General features: G+C 41.8%; 1 protein-coding gene across 2 annotated transcripts; it reads right to left on the bottom strand.

Moving 5' to 3' along the window:
• Positions 1 to 166: 166 nt before the first annotated feature.
• MFSD11 (major facilitator superfamily domain containing 11) lies at positions 167 to 21,585 on the bottom strand. Of its 2 annotated transcripts, XM_033139425.1 has the most exons (15): positions 21,378 to 21,585; positions 21,047 to 21,219; positions 19,350 to 19,405; positions 17,573 to 17,680; positions 16,991 to 17,070; positions 13,893 to 13,989; positions 11,370 to 11,428; positions 10,338 to 10,479; positions 9,480 to 9,520; positions 8,429 to 8,494; positions 6,889 to 7,014; positions 5,064 to 5,238; positions 3,899 to 4,034; positions 529 to 2,929; positions 167 to 421 (listed from the first exon to the last, which is right to left on the bottom strand). In XM_033139425.1, the coding sequence occupies exons 2-14, from the start codon at positions 21,140 to 21,142 to the stop codon at positions 2,765 to 2,767; spliced, it is 1,347 nt and encodes a 448-aa protein (XP_032995316.1). In that variant the 5' UTR covers positions 21,143 to 21,219; positions 21,378 to 21,585; the 3' UTR covers positions 167 to 421; positions 529 to 2,764. The 2 variants fall into 2 exon arrangements, with proteins under 2 accessions (XP_032995316.1, XP_032995317.1); XM_033139426.1 differs by lacking the exons at positions 19,350 to 19,405; positions 21,378 to 21,585 and having other exon boundaries at positions 21,047 to 21,153.

Below are 21,585 nucleotides of genomic sequence, written 5' to 3'. Positions count from 1 at the left end.
TCTTCACCATTATCAGGAAAGAGGGGCATCCACCATGGCTGTCATGAATTATTTCTGTAAGACAAGATGCAATTGTTCTACCATACAGAAAAAGCAAGGAATTTTGCAGATAATCCACACCACACATTTAACTCAAAAATCACTAAGCACATTTGCAAAATAGAAGTATTGGTTGAGGTTCCCTTTTATTCAGATGATGTAATCACAGAAAGAAATGAAACAAGGAGCTATTCTCAATACTCTCAAAACTGGTGCCATAAAAATGAGAAGACTTTGAGTCATCATTTTAATAACAGAAGCATGACAATAAACTAGAATAGCTGATCACAAAATCATTTCATGAATGGAAATAATCTGGGACAGCAAGGCATGTGTATTGCAAAATTTATGCCAACGAAATCTAATTACCCTAACTAATTACCTTTGTCAAAAAAAAAAAATCCTTCCAGTAGCACCTTGGAGACCAACTAAGTCTGTTCTTGGTATGAGCTTTCGTGTGCATGCACACTTCTTCAGATACCAAATTACCTTTGGTGGTGGTGGTGGTGGTGATGTCTCTGCTCTAATGAGATTTTTAAAAAAGGTGTGCCAGGTTCTGTATGTGGGCAGCTGTGCCTCTTCCCTCCGAGACAGGCAATGACTGATGGGACCAATGCCTTATTTCTGGAATCCTTTTGCTTCATTTGGCATTTGTCCCTTGACAGCCTTAGCCTCCACTTCTGGGTCAGACCAACAGTTTGAAGAAGCTCAGATAGCACAAGCTTCCTTTCCTTCCCCTGCAGCCCCTCTACCCTCTGACAAGCCTACACAGAGGGGGTCCACAAAACTCTGCAGACTGCGTCATCCAGGACTCCAGTGTGAGGGAAGAAGCCCCCCAAACAGAGGGAAAGGATATTGTTTTCCTCTGGCATGAGACTCCGCCATTGCACATGCAAACTCCTGTTCACGCAGCACTAGGTACTACCCAATGGGGTTACCTTACAGCAACTATTTTAAAATTTCTGAACATACCGGTAATTCACTGTGCATATCTACACAAGCCCCGCTAAAATTAACTAATCAGTTTCAACAAGGCTTTGCATTGAGAAGTTCATAGTACCTAGAATCATCATTTTCATTCCTCACCCATTGCCCCAAACAATAAGCTCTTTACTCTCAACAATGCTCTTGGAAAATTATTCCCTTGGAAAAGGTGATTAACCCCCAGGTAGTTTATTCAATAGTAATCTCGCCAAATTCCCAACAATGAACTCAAGGATGCCAGCCAAGTAAGCCCACAACTTACATAGGGGGTTTGTTCCAGGTATCATGCCTAATGCCAAAATAGCATATAATCAAGACACATTGGGTGCAATGCAAGTGGAATTGCCAAAGTATTTTTTCCTGGATACCCCCCTTTTTTTTAAATTGCCAAGCACGTAAAGCTGAATGCACCTAAGTCAAATGTGCGTAAGTTGTGGGCTTAGTGTACTGCATTTTTCTACTTATCCCTTTAAGCACAGAGTATGCAATTCAATGTATCTAGTTGTGTACATGCAGACACTATCTGTACACAGACACCATGATTGTCACATATGGTTTTCACACATTTCCCTACATTTACATTTTAAGGCTGCAATCTGTAACACAGTTACTAGGGCATAAGCCCTACTTCTGAGTAAACATGCACAGGAGAGCACTGTAAGCAATTTGTAGGATGAGTCTTTTGCCATTGCTCTTAGCGGTGTTCCGCCCTGGGATCCTGACAATGTTAAACTCATAAGATCTTATTCTTCCAAGCAAGCATTAAAAAAACATATTAAATTTCCCCAAATGGCAAATTTCCCCAAATGATGTTGCCAGTAAAGTAAGACAATGAGGCTAGAATCCAGCACACCACTTTCCTTAATCAGGTCCCTACCTGTGCAGCTGAGAAATTTTATGCCTGTGACAAGCCATGCAGAACACCAGGGTATTTGAATATTTGTGGACCACTATGGTAAAGTATTTGGGAGTCTCTGGAGTGCATTTCCTACACTGTTTCATAGCAGCAAATATCATTATAAACTTGATTCTGAGAAAATATAGTATAAATAGTCTCAGAGCACACAGGAATATGGGGACTACGGGGGTTCTGGACCATAATCATTTTTACCTCCGATGAGACTCAGCTAAAATTAGCTAAAATAGCTTGTGCAAATGCAGTTCATTCCCTTATGCTATTATCCCATAATATATAGCTCCTCTTTTAAAAAATTGACGTTCATTCACATTATAATGTAAGAATATTAGAGTTATTTGGAGAAAAATGGAACTGGGGTTATTTTAAAAGCATTGGAAAGCCTCCATGGATTTCCATATAAATCCACAAAGTGAACTGGCATTCCATCCTGTGAAAAAATATCCCCATGTACTGGGGGGGGGGTGTCCTGAAAAGACTACTGTTTGCTTCAGAGACAGTCAAGTAAAAAATGAAAAAGGAATGCAATTAAAAAAAGAATAAAGGGTCTCCAAAACAGGTGGGCGTAAGCATAAGATGCAGGCACTTGGCAAGTGGAAATAATTAAGAAGAAGCTTCGCTGCCCCAATGGCCAGGCTATTATTCCACATTGTAGTATGCAATACCCATCACAACAAGTTCATAAGAGGAGGGGAAGCTTTTTAAACTTTGGAGTTCAGTCTCCCCTGTGTTCTATTACAGAAGATGCTATCAAGTCTTTTCCAAGGAGCACGTGCTTGTGTCTCTGCATGTGAATACTGTCGCGGGCCGCTGAAACCGCCTCCATCAAATGCTGCTGTAATCTGTGTTTTTGGCCACAAAGGCTGGGGCCTCCCACTCCACGGTGAAGAAGGAAAGTGTCCCAAAGAACCCAACCACGGCCATAATCAGAAGCTGCCACTGAAGAAGCAGGTAGTTGCTGTAGAAGTATGCAATGGCGGCACAGACAGACTGAAAAAGGAAGCAAGGAAGGGCGTGAGTGACATTTCAACTTGGCTTCAGTGTCATTCAGCTTTAGTAACATTCCAACTTTTTGTGATTTCCAGAGCATAAATTCCCCAGTCCAAGTTGTTTTTCTAATTAACTGCCTTACTTAGCTCTTCTACAATCTGCCTATTTCAAAGGGAACAGCTTAGCATCAAATGCCCTTTCATATCAGCTTTGACTCTTCCTGATCCAAGGTCATTCCTAATTCCTAGATTCCTTACTGCGTCTACAAACGGCTTACCTGCACCAAATCCAGGAAAGTAGAGACTCCCAGATTCCTAGAATTGTAGAGTTGGAAGGGACCACGAGGGTCATCTAGTCCAACCCCCTGCAATACAGGAATCTTTTGCCCAGTGTAGAGATTAAGGGTCTCATGCTCTACCAACTGAGCCATCACAGTGACTTGTAGTTGGAACATAGCGTTTTTTGCATCTATCTTTTCCACTTTATCCACTTAGCTATTTTAATTTCATTTATAATGATATAGAATGCTACTATACTGTTCCATTAATATCATTTACTGCATTGAGATAGAAGGTAGCATTTTCTATATAGCACACCTACCAATGCATGTATTCCACTTATGACTACCCAAAATGTTCTTTAAAAGTAATTGTTATATTAACACTGTTTCGTCACACACAAATATTATATCGCAAGCATGTTTATGTTTAAACAGAATTGAAGTTCAGTGTCTTCACTGGGGCTTAAACACAGGACTGTAGCATGTATTTTGGTTAACCAAACATCCTGCGTTACTGAAAAGGCTTCTATGTTCTTGACTTACCCTTTGTCCTAGACAAAAGTAGATGACTTTTAAATTACTTCCAATTATACACAAAGCTCTTTGTTTGCATAATGAATAAACTACTGTGTTATTTCAGTAGACTACTGATTATATGATGTCTGGCTCTGGCATTTGGCAACTGATACCTGGATGAATTTAAAGACTGCAAAGGCAGGTGCACTGTCTTCTGAGTATAGGAATCCCAAAATACTGAGGAGTTGAGTGTTGAAACAGCTATCACCTAGACCCAGTAAGAAGCTGCAGAAAATTGCCACTTCTTTGCTGAAAATAAAGAGATGCCAACATTAACCACACTTATAAAAATATACACAACTATGAATGGAAAATTAGGTACAATCCTACCATTCATATTATTTTTGTCTGTTTACTGAGAAATAATGGAGAAAAAATGGCAAGGTCCAGATTGTTACCAAAGAGCAGCTTCGTTTTGAGAATTCTCGTTTCGGGCATTTCTGCATTGCAATTTAATATGTCAAAGGCACTTTGCCCGTATTATTTAATATTTTAAATATTCTTTGACTTAGCATTCCATCCAAACCTGGGCTTATGTGTAAGGGTTCTGCTGTGGTTCCTCGCGAGTAAAGAGGCTTGACTCGGGTTCCGTATATTTACAGGTTTTATTGTGCAGATTTGTACAGTGCAGAGCTCAAAAGTCCACGACCAGCTTAGTTACTTTCAGATCCCGGAAGTGGTGCTTTTCGGGAGTGCCCCCAACATAAGAACTTGGGCGCCCCCACTCACCTCCTACCCTCCTTACGTTTGACGCCCCTACGTAATTGGGGCGATGGAACTGTTGTTGCTCCCTCTTGTCTGTGCCCGCTGAGTGGGTGTTGGGTCTCTGGAGCATCCCCCAGCCCCCTCTCCGCTGGGCTAGCTTCCTGCCTGTCACACCCGCTGGAGATTCCCCTGCCATCCTTGCGGTTCTGGGGCTTTCTTTCCCCTGACAGCCCCTGCACCACCCCACTGGGCACTGCCTGTTCCCTGACATTATGGTTTGTCTTCCCCAGGTAAACCGTGAGTGGTAAACCAAGAGCAAATCTTACGTTTACAGTTCATGGTTTGTCTAGAGCAAGACAAACCATGAGCCCAAGTTTGGCCGTCACAGTAAGGCAGACCATGACTTGGCCCCAGATAGCGCGGCAGCAGAAAGGGAAGGAGGAGCACCTCAGTCATTATCTTTGGTCCTGTAACCAACATGTTTGCCTGTTCATATTAAGCCATGGTTTGGCTTAGCGCCCTGTGTAAACTGGATCTGTCTGGTCATGAGAAGGAAGTAAAGTAACTCGTTACCTTGGTTCCATGAATGCTATGCTGTCTGTGCCATGGATGGAGGCGATGGGGGCATCATTTGGCATGTTGTAGAAAATCAAAAAGAAGGCTACAAAATGGACCACAATGCCTAACATCACCACTGGGTTCCTGCCAAAACGATTGTTTTTGCTCAGAAGGCCAAAGATTCCTCCACCTGCAATAGAGAACATATCATTATTGCCAGTAAGAAAACAGGGTGGGGTTTGAGGGTTAAATCACTTCCCTAGTATGTCCTGTAAGGGACTGGTGGAAATGGACTTATTTGACCCCTACTCTGCTCAGCAGCATCCCACCCCCCTAAAAAGCCTCACTAAAGGATGAGAGGATCCTGCTAAATTGTGTGTTCTCTGGCTTGAGAGGATGAGGGGAAAGAGGGATTCCAGAAAATCCAGCAGAGGCGACTTCCATCCTGAGCGTTATGCCTTGTGGTGGTGGTTCTACCCACAGTCCTACATGCTAGAAAGCAGGCAACACTGTGGGAGGGGAGAAGCAAACCCCCACCAGATGATTGACTATGGCAAAGTCTCGAGCTAACGCTCCATCCTCTCTCCCCGACATGGCACCGCTACCTGATCCACAAGTGGAAACCGTGGCCTGGCTCTCACAAGAGCAAATCAGGAGGCAAACTGTGTCACCACTGTATCACCTGAGACCTCAAGAGGGTAGGAACTTACATGCTCAGTTAAATAAACATCCCTGTAAAGAGAACGCTAGCATGTCAGGAAAAGGACTAAGCTTGTATCCTTCTCCCTGGAACCTATTCTGTTATGCCAAGGGTTGTTTTTCTTTATTTCACAGAAACGTATTCACTCATGTAAGTCTATATCTGCAGTCTAAAGTGGTACACTTCAATGGTTTACTGCTATTTCTGAGAACTAGGACTAATTATGTCACAAACATTGCTATCTGCAGTGGCTCCAACGGCCAAAAAGGCAATCTGCTTTTTATACCAAACAGCTGCTTGCCTTGGCTGTAAGAAGTCCTATACTGCTGAGTTTGCATAGTCTAAAATGAGCAAAACACTGCTGCTACTCCATCACCACTATAAATAAGTATTAACTTCCTGATCTTCTGCCAACCTAGCAGTTCAAAAGCATGCCAGTGCAGGTAGATAAATAGGCACTGCTGCAGCGGAAGGTAAATGGCGTTTCCATGCACTCTGGCTTCCGTCACAGTGTCCCGCTGCACCAGAAGCGGTTTAGTCATGCTGGCCACATGATCCAGAAAGCTGTCTGTGGACAAACGCAGACACCCTTGGCCTGAAAGTGAGATGAGCGCCACAACCCCACAGTCGCCTCTGACTGGACTTTACCATCCAGGGCTCCTTTACCTTTTTTAAAAAACATTTTAACTTCCTGATGCATTAAACTGGTGTGGATAGTCTTAGTTAGCTCTTGAGGATTAAACAAACTGTTGTGGCTGTTTACATTAATGTACTTCATAAGCATTTAAAACAGATACATCTCATTTAACCACATAGAAGCCATTTTGGCATATGTGGTATATAAATGTTGTTGTTGTTGTTGTTACTACTCCTACACCTACAAATTTATTTGTTGTATTGTTTTAAGCTGTATATGTATTATACAGCTGTTTCTGCTATTTCAAATCCAGTTTAGGGAGAGGCCATAGCGCAATGGTAAGGCATGCAGGCCTTGCATGCATAAGGTCCCAGATTCAATCCCCAGCACCTTTTCAGATGCCTGTCTGAAACCCTGGAGATCTGCTATGAGTCTCTATGCTGAGCTAGATGAACCAAAGGCCTAATTTGCATCAAGGAATTCCCTTTGTTCCTATGACTCACCTAATATTTCTCCAATACCAATAAAAATACCAGAGAGTCCAATCAGACTTTTTTCTTCAGTACCAAATTTATTTACAGCACCTATACAGGTCCCATACACTCCAGAGAAGAATGTTAATTCCAGACCTAGAAAGAGACAGCAATATTACAAACACAGAAGGAGAAAGTTCCTAGTTACGAGCTTTATTAAAGTCTACAGTTTAAGATAGAATTGCAACATGGAGCTGCCAAAAGATATCAGTAGACTGAATGATACACTGGTCTTTTAGGAGAACTTTTCATAACTGTATTTATGCAATGCAAGCCAAGTTGACCAGCGGTGGTATTGTGTACAGTACTTTGATTATCTGGAGGAAGCAGCTGGTAGCAAAAATGCCTGCGTAGGATCCAACCATATAAACCACCAAGGTATTCCAAGTACCATTGGCGCCGATATTAAATTTTAAGAATGTTTGTGCAGGATTCAGCTACAACAACCAAGGCACCTATGGAACGCTACGTGTTAGCTTTACTAACAACTCCCAAGAAGTATTTGTGAAACATTTTACTTCAGAGCTGTCTGGTTCTATATAATGATGGGTTAAAAGGATCATATGTACCACATGCCTTGATTTCTTTTGAGGAAAAGTAGAACGTAAATTAAATAATTAAAAATCTTAACCAAGTGAAGTAAATGAGGCACATGACCCATTGAGAGCCTGCTATGGGCCAAAACTTCCCCTGACCCATGGAACTGCAGGTAAACCCCCCAAAAACACAACTTGGTGAAGGAACCGGAGACAGGCCTCCCAAGTTTAAAGCAAGAATACTAAAATGTGGTGATCGGGCCAACTAAGGTCCGCAAAAAAATGGGATTGAAATAAATGCAAAATTCTGAAAATCTCCACTTTCACTTTAAAGCCCCCCAAAATTGAAATCCTTTCACATCTGAAAGGATTAAAAAAAAAGACTGCAGGCTAGGAAAGGTACAAATACTCTCAGCTGCAACCACCAGATGGCAATCTGCAACACAAGCATTCGGCTACCAAAGGGAAGATATAGGAAGAGGAGCACTGAATGTTGCTGCCGGGGGAGAGAGAGGGGGGGAAATATGGTGGAAGAGAGAGAGATGAAAATATGATGTTTTAGTGCAGGGCAAGGACCACAATCCAAAAAACATCTACAGATGTGTACAAGGGAATCATCCAAGCAGCCAAGGCTTTTGTCCAAAGTAGCACCAGCCAGCAATATGGGCGGCAGTTCATTGGAAAGAGCAGGTTGTCTTTTCTGGATGCGGAGAAATCTTTAAAAGAAATCCTCAGCTCTGTGCATGGTTCTCCCACAGGCTCCCGGGCTGAGAATGAGAGCAGAAACAATGCTTTGGGAGATACCATGAAAAGAAAAGCACTTGGGGGATTTGCATGATGCAGCCAAAAGCAATGGATTTGGGATAGGACTGTTGAGCAGTAAGAAAGTCAGTCTGGGCCAAAGAAAAGGTACTGTGCACAAGTCCCATGCAAACTCCTAAGGCTAATGATTCTATCCCTGTCCAGTTAGTTACCTGTATAGGCCGTTGTGATGCTAAGCAGCAGAATCTCTTTTGTGACACACAGCTTGATGGATCTTTCTGCAAAGAAGCCACAATTAAAAACACACACATGCACACCATGAGAATCCTCGCTGGATGCTGAATTAAAGTGGGGGGGGGTGGAATGGGCTGAACTATGTTATCCCCTCCCACAATCATAATAACGACTTCTGAATTAATATTCACAGTTGCATACAGGAACACAGAACTATAGGCTTATAGATTCCAGCTTTGTAAGCCTAGACCATTGCTCACTGGTAGAGCAGCTGCAGAAGGCCCCAGGTTCAATCCAGGTAGGGGTCTCCAGGTGGGGGTGGAAAATAACGAGCTAGATGGATCAATGGTCAGAAGAAGGCAGCTTCCTACGCAGGAGAAGACACCTTAAGAGCCTCCCTTCCTATCTATTTCATTTCTGAAAGAACCCACATTACAGTGAATGTACTAATCCTGATGCTAGTATTAGGTAAACCATCTTTCAATTCCCCTTACCCCACAGAGAACACACAGTGGTGGAGCTTCATGCTCCGGCACTGGGTGGCGGAGAGCAGGCAGGGGCAGGACTGGTGCGAGTCCTGGGGGCGGGGCACCCAGCGCGGGGGGGGGGGGGGCACCGCGATGGCACCCTGCCGGGATCGCGCTGCCAGGGGCGGTGCGCTCCCCCCGCACTCCTCTTCCTCCACCAGTAAGAACACATCCACTGCTCCCTTAAGAGAACAGCCACCATGCTCCAAGAAGGATGAAACTTTCAAGGAACCCCTAGCATGGGGAATTAAAAGCATCTTTTCCTCCCTAGGTGTAAGAATCTCAGACAATGATGCTTAACCGTGGTCCTGGGAAATGCAAAGCACTGGTGTCTGGGTAGTAAGAAGGAAACTTACAACACAGGAAAATAATGCATAATGCCTGTCCTTTTTATTAAAAAAAAAAAAAAACACTTGGAGGTTAGCTTTTAATGTGAGGCATCCATGTATGACTATGACTTGGCATGCTGGAAAATCTAATACTTCCATGGGATTTTACTTACTAAATGCACCAACGGCCCTTGTCATGTTGCTTTGGCCAGACCTGGTTAAAACAAACATTTATTTAAAGTGAGAAAATAAATTTACAAATGCTGAATTTAAGTTGTCATGATTATTATAACAATGCCATTAGAAATTGTACCGTAACAATATGGGAAATAACTCGTTCAGAAACAAACTACTTGTTATGTATTGCTTATGATTATTAGCCATATTTCAGAATGAGCTCGGCAGCTGGGGCGAAACCACTCCACTAGCTTCCTGGCGGGTGAGTCATGGCTGCTTATAACAGGAGAAGCGTAAGGTGGCAGGGAGGTCAGTGCAGTGCAAACACACTGGCAGGTGTGCCAGGTTGGCTTTGCTGGTGCATATGCACTCTGCTGACTTCCCCACCACTCCTTCTCTACCTCCCACTACGCAACAGCAAACCCACCTGCCAAGAAGGTCATGTAGCAGCTGCACCCCAGCCAGCAAACTGCCTCTGAATTGTTGTATTTTACTGATATTATGTTATGGATGGACATTATGTTGTTTATTATGTTTCTACCCAAACCCAAGTTAATTTCTGCTGCCCAGATGCATGACTACTGCATTCCATAGTAACTCCTAAAGTATCAGAAGGACTTAATTCTTACTTTAGCCACACACTTTAGCCTGGATTAGTGTCACATTAGGAAGAACTAAATGGAGCCTATCCCACAAACTCCTCTACTCCCCCCAAAAACAAATTGTTTAATGGAAAAATATAGTGTGACCTGTGAGGACAGTGTGCATAACCATCCTTTGTAATACAAATTAGTCACAGAGTAGAAATGGCTTTAGCATACAGATTCAGGAGTCGGACAGCCATAAACACCTACGTGCGTTCTATGAGGTTGTCAGTAGAGGCATCAGCTTCTTCCTCTGAATTTGATTCTTCTGGGGTCCTAATGAGAAAAAACAGAACGGTCCCCACAAGACTAATCACCGTCAGAGCAATGAAGACGGTCCTACGGTCGTTTTCTGGGAAAGAAAAAGAAGTGTGCGTTGACTTCATAAACCAACAATAGCATATCCATTCATTCTATACCTAGGACATTTCTGCCTGTGATTAAATACAGCACATAAAATAAGGTGTACTCTCCCATATACTAGTCAAGTTCTCCATCAATCTATATCCAAAATTACCTATACAAAAGAAGTGGGGAACCTGTTTCAACCCAAGGGCCAGTTCCCTCTGAGTAACTTTCTGGGAACCACATGCCAGTAGCATGTTATAATTCTGAGCTTTATTCAATTTCAAAATCAACTGTGAATTCTAGCTAATATATCACATCTGATTCACAGACAAAATAAATGCAAAATGTTATTGAAGGTTGTGAAAACTGGCATGAGCTCAGTTGCAGAATCTGGGAGCCAGAGCAAGAGGAATGTAGGAGGGAAGTTCAAGGATGACAGTGCTTTTTTGAGGTTTGAATGATAAACACCGAGACATGGAAGCATAGAATCACAAAACTGTAGAGTTGGAAGGGACCCAATGCACTTGGTAAGAACCAAAAGTTGGGTCAAGGCAAGGTCAATAAAAGAGGAAGCTAAGCAACACCCAGATATATGTCAAAGTAGATTTGTTTCAGTGAGGATCACAGGCATAGATGGGAATGCGAGCCAGCTGTACACATGGAACAAAAATACAGTAAACAGAAGGGAAACACTGTAGTGTTTACAATTATGCTGCTACACATGAAGTTAAAAATAGCCTCCAAGGACTTTCAAAACACTATTTCAAATAAGCTGTGGCTATCTCCACTGCTTTTTTATTTCTGTTTGTCCCCTCATCAACATAGCAATTTTCCCTTATTGTTTCATTCACAACCTGGTTACTTTAAAAAAAAGGATATATTAAAAAGACCAACCTGATATATGAATTTTCCCTTGCCAGGCAAAGTATATATACAGATTTCCAAAAAACAAACTGTGAACAAAAGAAAGCACATTACTGGTTAAGCAAGCTACTTGAATCGCAAAAGGGGGGGGGGGAATGTAGACTGCAATTTCCTTTACACTGTCAGAAGATAAGACTGCAAATCCTAGTGAAGCTGAAACAAGGCCAAGGATTTCCTTGTAAAAAGTTAAATTATGTTGGCTTTCCAGGCATAGTTGAACATACCTGGACAACATAAGATAACAAAGAGCTTGTTCTCTTTGTTCTCCCGCTACACCCACACAAAAAGTGTAACAAAGTTAAAGTAAGAATACTTCTTGGCTGGATAAAGAACCCAACAAGTTGTTTCCAACAATGGTGATATACATCTACATCACAAAAACTGATCCAAAAGAAGAATGGATTTTGTCAGGATCTGCTTATATTGTTGCTCTTCTTTCTTCATTTTCTACCACCACCACCACCAGATCTCAGAGCTAAATCCAGGGGGGCACTTGTTTCTGGGCTCAGTTTAAACTACAGTTTCGTGTTGCGTTCGCTGCGGGTTGCGAACGGCGCGGATTACGAACGTGGCAAACCCGGAAGTGTTTACTTCTGGGTTTCACCGCGCATGCACACGCAGAAGCACTCTGCGCAGTCTGCGCATGTGCAGAAACACAATATCGCGCTTCCACGCATGTGCGATATCGCCGCTCTGTTTGTGTACTTTTCAGGGTGCGAACGGCACCCCGGAACGGATTAGGTATTTAACCCGAGGTACCACTGTGCTGGTGATAACCTTTAAACCTCTAAACTCTGCCATATATGAATCAGCAAGCATCGGGTTTCTTCAGACATCTTGTGAAAACTTTACCTTTCTGACCAGGCTTTCCCCAACTCATGAAATTGGGCCCTGTTTTATATGTTTGTATTCCCTGAATTACTGTTTTAGTCATTCTTTTATAGCTCTGTTTTATAGGGAGTATTTGTATTAAATGTTTTATATTGTACACCACCTGGGAGATTTTTTTAAATGGTAGGCAGTTTGTAAAATGTTTTTAATTAATTAATTAAAAAATAAAGCTCCAGGTATCTAATTAATTAATGGGCAGCTTAGGGACCGGTTACCTTGGCAACCTCCCACTCACACAGGAACTTGAGTGACCTCACAGCCCCTGCTTCCTGTGCCACTCCTACACAAAATCAGGCAGGGGCATGTGATAGACGGGACCTTCCCAGTGTTGGCACTGTGACTCTTTAACTCCCTCCTGGTGGGGAATCAAATCCCCACTAGCTGCTATATCAACTTGCACTAAAAACTAACATTCTAAAGACTTCTTGACATTGGTTGGACAAATTTAAATCAGGGGTCTACTCATTAAAAAGCAAACAGGGAGCATCTCCACCCCCATCCCCGAGCCCAGACACTGAGGTCCAGCTCCAAGGGCCTTCTACCGATTCCCTCACTGCAAGAAGTGAAGTTTCAGAGAACCAGGCAGAGGGCCTTCTTGACAGTGGTGCTCTTCGTGGAATGCCCTCCCTTCAGATGTCCAACAGATAAACAACTCTATGACTTTTGGAAGCCATCTGAAGGCAGCCCTGTATAGGGAAGGTTTTCATGTTTGATGTTTTATTGTGTTTTTATATTTTGCTAGAAGCCACCCAGAGTGGCTGGGACAACCCAGTTAGATGGACAACATATAAGAATGAGAATAATTTCTTTCAAACACAGCATGCCTCCCAGATGAAGCAGGTTGTCTAAAAAATGAATAGGAATTACCTTCCAGTCAACCAGACAAGGAAGCTCGCATGAACTGGAAGGAAATTAGCTATTTCCCTCTTCTAGTGGCAAGTGATGACCATATGTATGTGTGAACATGATAGCAGGTGAACAGTTTTGTGGGTTAGTGTCATGGAAAGGCTGGAATAAAGCTTATATAAAAGACTGATCACATAAGCCAGACAGCATACTCTGCAGCCTTCCCTGAATTTCTGACTACTTCCCTTAAGATGCCAGGGCACTAGCTAAGTTCATGGGAAATTCTTAGTGCTAGCCTACAGGAACAAGGCAGATCATTTCCCATGACACAGAAGTGATGTTGACTCAGAACAGCCTTAGAGCAAAGCACTCCTCCAATACAGAAGACCATTTCTAAATAAACCTTTTGGAACACAGAATTGGCTGGAAGCTGTTATTATAAACATCCTATCCATGTTTTCTTGGAAGAAAATGAGTGAGAACAGAATTGCTACTGAACTGCAATGTTTTGTTCCAATTAACTATGGATATTTCAGAAGAGACAGAATTTGTAAAACTAGACACAAGTGCAGCATTCTCTAAAGAAAAGTGTCACCCTCATGTCAAAAAAGCTATCAAGTGCCAGGTAGATAGACAGACAAACTTCTTATTGGCTTTTTACCAACAACAACAACAAACAAACAAACAACAACAAGTAGGGAGAGGTCAAGATCGTATTGGGTAGATATAAGTAAAGGTGATAATTTTGTTTCCTACCTGGATTGTAGTAATGCCCAGAAGATGCCACTGTTTCTGCCAATGGTGTTTTCGTTGGAATTTATTGTCAGACAGTTTCCCTGAGCAGTCCACAGTACTGAAATTTAAATCAGAACACAGGTAAACAAGGAAAGAAAGTTATCTAGAATTTGCTGACATTTTATGTGTGTCTATGTCTGAGTGCCCAGGGTAGTTACCGTATATACCCGAATATAAGCCGACCCGAATATAAACCGAGGCACCTAATTTTCCCACAAAAACCTGGGAAAGCTTATTGACTCGAGTATAAGCCGGTTCACCTTTGCCGCTGCGGAGGAGGAGGAGGAACGAGCAGCCCGAAAGCAGCCCTTTGGGCTGCTCCTTCCTCTTCCTCCTTTGCCAAGTTTGCATTTATGCGAGCAGTTCAGGAATGGAACAAGCTGCCTGGGGAGAGTAAAGAACCACTGTTCTTGTACGCTTCTTAAGGAATGGTCAACTGGGGAGAGCGGGTGGCGGCACGAGCGGAGAGAAAGGGCTTCTTTCTTGCCGCCCCCACTGCCCGCCTCACTCAAGTATAAGCCGAGGGCAGCTTTTTCAGCACAAAAAATGTGCTGAAAAACTAGGCTTATACTCAAGTATATAAGTAGTTCATGTAAGTATTTTTAAGATGCCTACCGTGTTTCTCCTAAAATAAGACACCGTCTTATATATTTTTTTGCTCAAAAAAACACAGTATGGCTTATTTTCAGGGGATGTCTTATTTTAACCGTGTCGCATCAATACGCTGCATAGCCACGCCTCCCCAGGCTGTTTTAATGGGAGGTGCCGCGTCACTATGGCTTATTTTCGGGGTATGGCTTATTTTTGGGGAACGGCTTATATTTCGCAAATGCATAGAAATCCTGCTATGGCTTATTTTATGGCTATGTTTTATTTTAGGAGAAACAGGGTATTTGGGCCACTTCACAGGTTTTTAGGACTATACCTAAGGTGTTTTTAAGTGCACTAATAAAAATGTCAAGTGTGAATGTAACAAAGTTCTGTCTGAAACACAAATATCATACTTCATATGCTACAAGGCTGGAATTGGCAGCAGCTCCTTGCTGAGTTTGTTGCCATGTGTGAAACAACACTTATCCCCCATCTTCAAAATGTGAAAATAATGACACATTTGCAAGCATCAACAAATCTCAAACACCAAATAGTATTTGTTGCCATGTGTGAAACAACATTTATCACCCAGCTTCAAAATGTGAAAATAATTAACACACTTGCAAGCATCAACAATTAATATATACCAAATAACATAAAACATTACTAGAAGGTATTCTAGGCATTTCTCCACTTGCTGGCAACACAGCCAGCCTCTGCAGCACTAAGGGTTAGTTTCTGATTTATCACAGGCTGCTGGCAGCAACAAATCTGAATCATATATATATTTTTAAGATGCATAAGGTATGGCTTTCAGAGTGGATGCCACTTCAGCTACGGTCATGTTTCTAATCTGGACTTTGAGTACCACTTCAGGACATCTCCAAATGACACAGCAAAAAAACCCAAGTTAATTATAATGCTACCTATTTTGAACAAGGTGATCCTAAGTAAATCTCTCTAAATTCAACTGGGCTTGCTTTCTAGATAATGTGTTAGGTTTGCAGACTAAGGGAATAATAATAATAATAATAATAATAATAATAATAATAATAATTCCTGTGGGAACCTTTCACACAAACCATATCCATGCCTGAGTGTATGCTTTGTGTAAATATTTCGTTTTCAGGATATACCAACTTGATAATTCTCAGTTTGAGCTGTAAAAATGCAACAAACGTACTGTTGCGTGCTTAAAGCCAAACTAGCCATGTCACTTGTTCTTGCGCCTTTTGCATCTTAATTCATAATTGGAGGCACAGAGAACTCGTTGAGACCATGGTGCCAAGGAGAGGGAGTTTAGCCCTTTCTTCCCCGATGCAACTGTTAAAAAAAATAAAAATCCCCGCACACTGGCTGTTAGCAATTCAAAACGAAACACATAACATGTGACACATTTAATATAACATCTCACTTGACTTTTAGGATTCCTACTAAGTTGGAACATCAAGAATCACAAACTTCAAAACCATGGACCACTTCATTTAATTTTTAAATTTTTAAAGGCTGAGATTTGCTAACGGAATAATTTTGGGGATCTTTTACATTCAACTTTGTTTTCATTCATTCTTCTTCCAGCTCCAAACTAGCAGGTATAAAAGTTCTGTAATGTTTCTTTACAACTATCATTACTAGAAAAGTGGGGACACTAAAGAGCTTTTTAAAAATAGAAACGCTAAAGTTTGGATTTAAAGACCACAAGTAGTTCTTCTGCATGTCCAAAGGAGCTTTGGACTTTGTAGTCTCAAACAGGATATCCTCATGCTACATGGCACACCTCTTTTTAAACTGAAAGGAGTTTCAAAAGCAAAGTTGTCATTTGGAAGATGGGGAAGCTGAAAAAAATCAACAATTCCAAAGGGCACGTTATGTGTCTAGAATATATGCTCTGGCCATCTTGGCCTCAATCTCAAGATCCTACCAAGACCCCAAGTCCAACCTAAACATTCCTAGATCTTTCTGATACAAGTTGGGGGCAGCATACAGAAAGGCCTCATTCACACATTTCGTTAAAACCATAGTTTAGTGCTACCCAGGTGAGCCTCCCATATCCCGAGTGAGCTGCTGGGCTTGCATGCTCCTACCTCATCTCTCCTGCACAGTCAGGAGGAGTTCTGCCAAGCTTAGCTTCAGTTTTAAAAAAATATTGGCTAAACATTGCACACAAACCCAGGACCCTGGATTAAAACAGAAGCTCTGGTCAGTTTCGATACAAGCCAACTTCCAACCATAGGTTATGAAGTTGGGTTGTTTAACAAACCACTGTTTATTTTAAACCAGAATTCCTGATTCACTGCTAACAGTTAGCCAAGATTCTTTGGAAGCAAAACTCACAAACTGAGTGCGAGAGGGAAGGGAGAAATACGCAAGCTAAATGCTTTGCTTGGGCTCATGAAGCCTCACCAACTTAGCACTACACTATGCTTTAAAGTTCCACAAGAACCAAGGCGTGGTGGGAAAAGGCTTACCAGCAGCTGCTATTCCAAGGAAAACAGAGGCTGTGTAGAAGCTCCAAGTAGAAGGCTGGATAAAAACGGCAATATATATGCTGAAAAGATGGCAACATATGGGATTCAGTTTTAAAATGGCAGGTGCCACAACTGTAATACTTTATACGATATTAAAGTCAATTTCTTACTCAAACTGCAAAAAATACTGCAGCTCAATATATTTGAAAGTTTTACGTATCACTAAAGCACACGACATGCTGTTTCAATCAAGCAATCTAACAACCATTATTTTCTTACACTGTACCCTGCTCCAAGAAGCTCAGCTTTAAAATATTAGCCTCACAGCAACCCCGAGAGGTTGATTTAAGCTGTGAGAAGATGACTTGATCAGGGCTCCCAAGCGAGATTTCATGGTTGCACAGGGATTTCAACTTGTACATCCTGTGTCCAAAGCCAACACACTAACCACTATCCCATGTTCCTCAGTTCCTCACCTGCTGGTGCTGCACATGAGGACAATAAGCCTTCCAAAGGTAGATGAATAAATGGTAGACAGCCAGAAGGTAACATCAAGGACGTACGTATCGTATTTTGACTTACCTGTAAAAGATACCACTAACAAACATGGACAATTGCGGTCCTATGATGGCAACCACCGAAGGCGAGATAAGATTGGATGCCGAAAACACCCCATAAATAACAGCCATGCTGTGGAAAGTAACACTAATTATTAATAAATATTCAGATACTGTTCAATGTCATTTCAGTTTTTAAATGTATTAATAGTGGGGTAGGAGAGTTGGAAATAATGCCAACTTATTTCACATATGGTAACCAATGTGCCACTTTGGTTTCAGATAGTACATGGGTGGATGAGTCTAAAAAGCCCGGGACACAAATTTTCATGGCCCTCTAGTAGCTATGGTGGCTCATTTACCAGAAGTAATGTATTTAGTGTGAACTGGAGCAGAATATACATCAGGAGGTTTAGTTTGGTCAGTTATCTAATGTTATCTAATGTCCAGTTTGGCCATTATTTGCCTTCCTCAGCTGTATCTATTAATTAATGTCATGCAGGACTGTATGCCTTCATAGATTTGCAATGTAACAGGAAATCTGGCTCAGGACTAGGCCAAACATGACATCTTTTCATTTTTGATAAAAGTAGTCATGTGGGAGGCAGGAGTTGGACCTCACAACACAAAAGGAGAGGAATCCTTGGTTAATAGCAATTTGAGGGTGGTTTTCAAAAGGAATAAGGTCCAATCAAATCAATTTTTAGGTCCCTCTACAAAAGCAACACAAAACAAGACACATAGGAAGTTGTATTTACACATATCCAATGACAAATCTGATTTAGCCATTAGTAGTCAAAGGATGCCAATTATTACTTGCCCTTTTAGCCATTTTCATTGTTCTTCCCTTCCATGGATTGCATCAAAACATTTTTAAATTGGGAGAGCTCAATTATGGAAGCAGAATACATTTCACAAAACAAGCAGATACAGTAGTACCTCGGTTTACAAACTTAATCCATTCCGGAAGTCCGTTCTTAAACCAAAACCGTTCTTAAACCAAGGCATGCTTTCCCTAATGAGGCCTCCCACCGCTGGTGCCCTTCCACCGTTCGGCTTCCGCTCGTAGACCGAGGTAAAGTTCGCAAACCGGGACACTACTTCCGGTTTTGCAGAGTTCGTAAACCAAATAGTTTGTAAACAGGGCTGTTCTTAAACCAAGGTACCACTGTATATGCATTTTTACATAATTTAGAGTTACTGTGTTTTAGCAATTACTTCACACTATGAGATGAAAATAAATAGGAATGTATCATTTGTATCTTAAGCTGAAATGCTGTCAGCACATTGTAACTTCTTATCCAGAGGCTAATCCTTACTTTTTCTGGATGCTTATAACACGTTCTTTCTTAAGGACTTTCAACTTTGGAAGAGACAGATAACTTCTGTGTAATGAGCAGAGTTTGCTTTGCAGGATATCACCAATTTATTTATATAACTCAGTGAAATGGACAGAGAAAAGATCAAGTTAGACACTGGCTTGCCTTCTCACCCCACCCCCTTCCCCCACAAGAGAAGCATGCACATAAGGGGACAAAATGGAGGGGTTTCTATTTTTTGACACTTCAGTGCAAGTCTAGTTTTTCCCCCACTGCTTTACAGATGGGGACTAGCATTCCAACACATTGCATTAGCTGTTTAGCTTGAAATGCCTAGCTCTGAAACTCTGTTTGGGACCTCCAAAAAAAAGAGGAGGAACTCAGGGTATTGATAGAGAGAATGATTGTTTTCCATTATGTCTGAACCCAGCACATAGTGCAACTCAAAAGCAACAAGAAGAGAAAAGTATCAGTGAAGAGTACCTTGTATAGCCACTTCCATGGAAATCAGTGTGATTTAAATTTGTGATAACTGTTTGCTGTACGGAAAGAATTTTTAAAAAAATTAAAATATGGTATCTAAAGATTTTTTTTAAATGATAAATACTTGAGATACCTAACAGAACTAGAAATCAAACTACAGATTAACAGCAATTAAAACACTAATTAAACTTCAAAGCAACCCTTTGAATTAGGTAGTTGCTATTGTAATACTCCTTTCATTGATAAAGGCACTGACTCATTCAGCACATGAACACAGGTTTTCATAATCACTAATGTTGCAACACAGAAAGCAAGGATGCAAAGGAAAGTTGATAGCCTGAGTAAATTAAGAGTTTTGCACATTGGTTTTCTGAGCTCCCTGAGTGTTTTTCTCTCCCCTTCTCCTGAAGGCAAAACTACACATTACTTTAACAAACAGATGTTCTGAAACCTACATCTGAACAGGTAACACTAATGAGATTGCAATGGAACATCTAACTGGTGAGTGGGAAGTGTCCTTGATTACGTATAATCCATGGGGAACTAGGAAGGGAATAGCAAGCCTTTCTCTCACACTCCTGCTTATCGAGGACAGGATTGATGTTGCATGCATGGAACAAGATCTTATTGCACAACAGGAATTCCCTCCATCCTCCCCCCCCCCCCCGCACGCCTGCCACCCCACCCGAAATCTACTCTGGAGGGTTGGATGAAAGCCCAGAACTAGTTTAGGGGGCACATGAGGGGGTGTCTTCTTGTGAGACTGGACCATGTTGTTTTTGTATGCTTCATTAGAGCTACATTGAATTCTACCCCTTATACCTAGGAAACTTTGTGCATGGGATTGGGGCGCGGTGGAGTGATAAAAAATGGAATTTCGCACAAAGGGGTGGGCAACATGGTAACCTCCTAATGTTGTTAGAATCCTTCTCTCATTAGCCCCAGCATAGCTAATGGACAGGGATGATAGGAACTGTGCTCCAACACCTAGAGAGGCATAGGTTTCTCTCTATAAAAGAGGTGTGCAAGTGCTGGCGGTTAAGAATACAATGGGAGGTTGTCCCAAGGCCTTGGGAATTTGGAGATCTTCCTTTCCCTGGCCAAAGATAGAAGTCCATCCTCAAAGGGGGGCATCCACCCCCAGAACCATTCCCCTGGTTCCCACTAAAAAGGCCACTGACATGGCTCCTCCCCAGTGGTGTTTGGTGAGGAATGCTGGGATGAATCATAAGCCTCTGGGATGCTCCTGGAGTATTGGGGGAGGGAGGGAGATATATATCAGTCCTGGCAGAGCTATAGAATTGGTGATTATTCTGCCTTGCATTCACACAGACACAAACACAAGATTATTATGCTTCAGCTTTGCATTCTGAAAGATCATCTGAATGCTACACAGGGCAGTGTGGGGAATCACATGCTTTTTCACTTAGAAGCTCATTGAGATCTACTATCCTTGCAGGCAATGAGGTTAGGATTCCAGCCCTAATCATTTTCTGTGGTAGCATGTTACTACTGTATCACTAAAAGCAGTAGATAGCTTCAGAATTTTTTCTAAATCTATAGAGATTAGAAGAAACAAAACAACAGTTACCACATTACATGTGCTTGAAGCCCCAAAACAATACAACCATTCAGACTGAAGCACCGGGATGCATTCAGGGGAAGGTAGGAAGGGGTAGGCTCATATTTTCACTTACCGCAACATTTCCACATGTTTGGAAAGCAGTGAACATAAACATAAAGGCTGTTCCTAGAACAATGATGTTCAACAGTTTTTTTGTCTCAGGATTCATTTTGTGTTTCCTCAAAAAGCTTTCCGGCTGAAGTTGGGGCAGGGTCACTACCCTTTAAGCTTCTTTTTAAAAAAATTCTGTCAAGACAACACAAATACCACAATAAGCATATTTTTAAAACTGACTGTGGAATTGACAGATATATTCTGACAAATGAAGGGAAATCATATACAACTGTAGCTAAGCAGAATAATAGCAGAGAAAAATCTCCGAGCAACAGGAATGAAAATACTACCTTTCACACAGTGAACAACAGCAGGATCTCCCAAAAGATGAAGCATTCTGCCCCAACTGATCTTCTTTGACATTTTACTTCCTCATCATATCTTCTGAGTCAGTTTTTGGCCAAAAGACTTTAAATCACGTGGTGACAAAGGGAACTCCTGCAGAGAGAGAATTCAGTTCATGCTGGACAGGAACTAAAGAGCAGTACAGAAGTCAGG

The sequence above is a fragment of the Lacerta agilis genome, chromosome 2, assembly GCF_009819535.1.
Source record: "Lacerta agilis isolate rLacAgi1 chromosome 2, rLacAgi1.pri, whole genome shotgun sequence".
Classification (NCBI taxonomy): domain Eukaryota; kingdom Metazoa; phylum Chordata; class Lepidosauria; order Squamata; family Lacertidae; genus Lacerta; species Lacerta agilis.
The sequence above is the reverse complement of the archived record's forward strand: the minus strand, read 5'-3'. Positions and strand labels throughout refer to the sequence as shown.

Excerpts from the sequence above, each read along its gene's own strand:
- MFSD11 (XM_033139425.1), bottom strand. The coding sequence starts at position 21,142 with ATGAATCCTGAGACAAAAAAACTGTTGAACATCATTGTTCTAGGAACA. Across the intron at positions 9,521-10,337 it reads GACAACCTCATAGAACGCAC|GTCTGGCCAAAGCAACATGA; the intron begins GTAGGTGTTTAT and ends TGTTTTAACCAG. Across the intron at positions 7,015-8,428 it reads CATCACAACGGCCTATACAG|GTCTGGAATTAACATTCTTC; the intron begins GTAACTAACTGG and ends GTCTCTTTCTAG.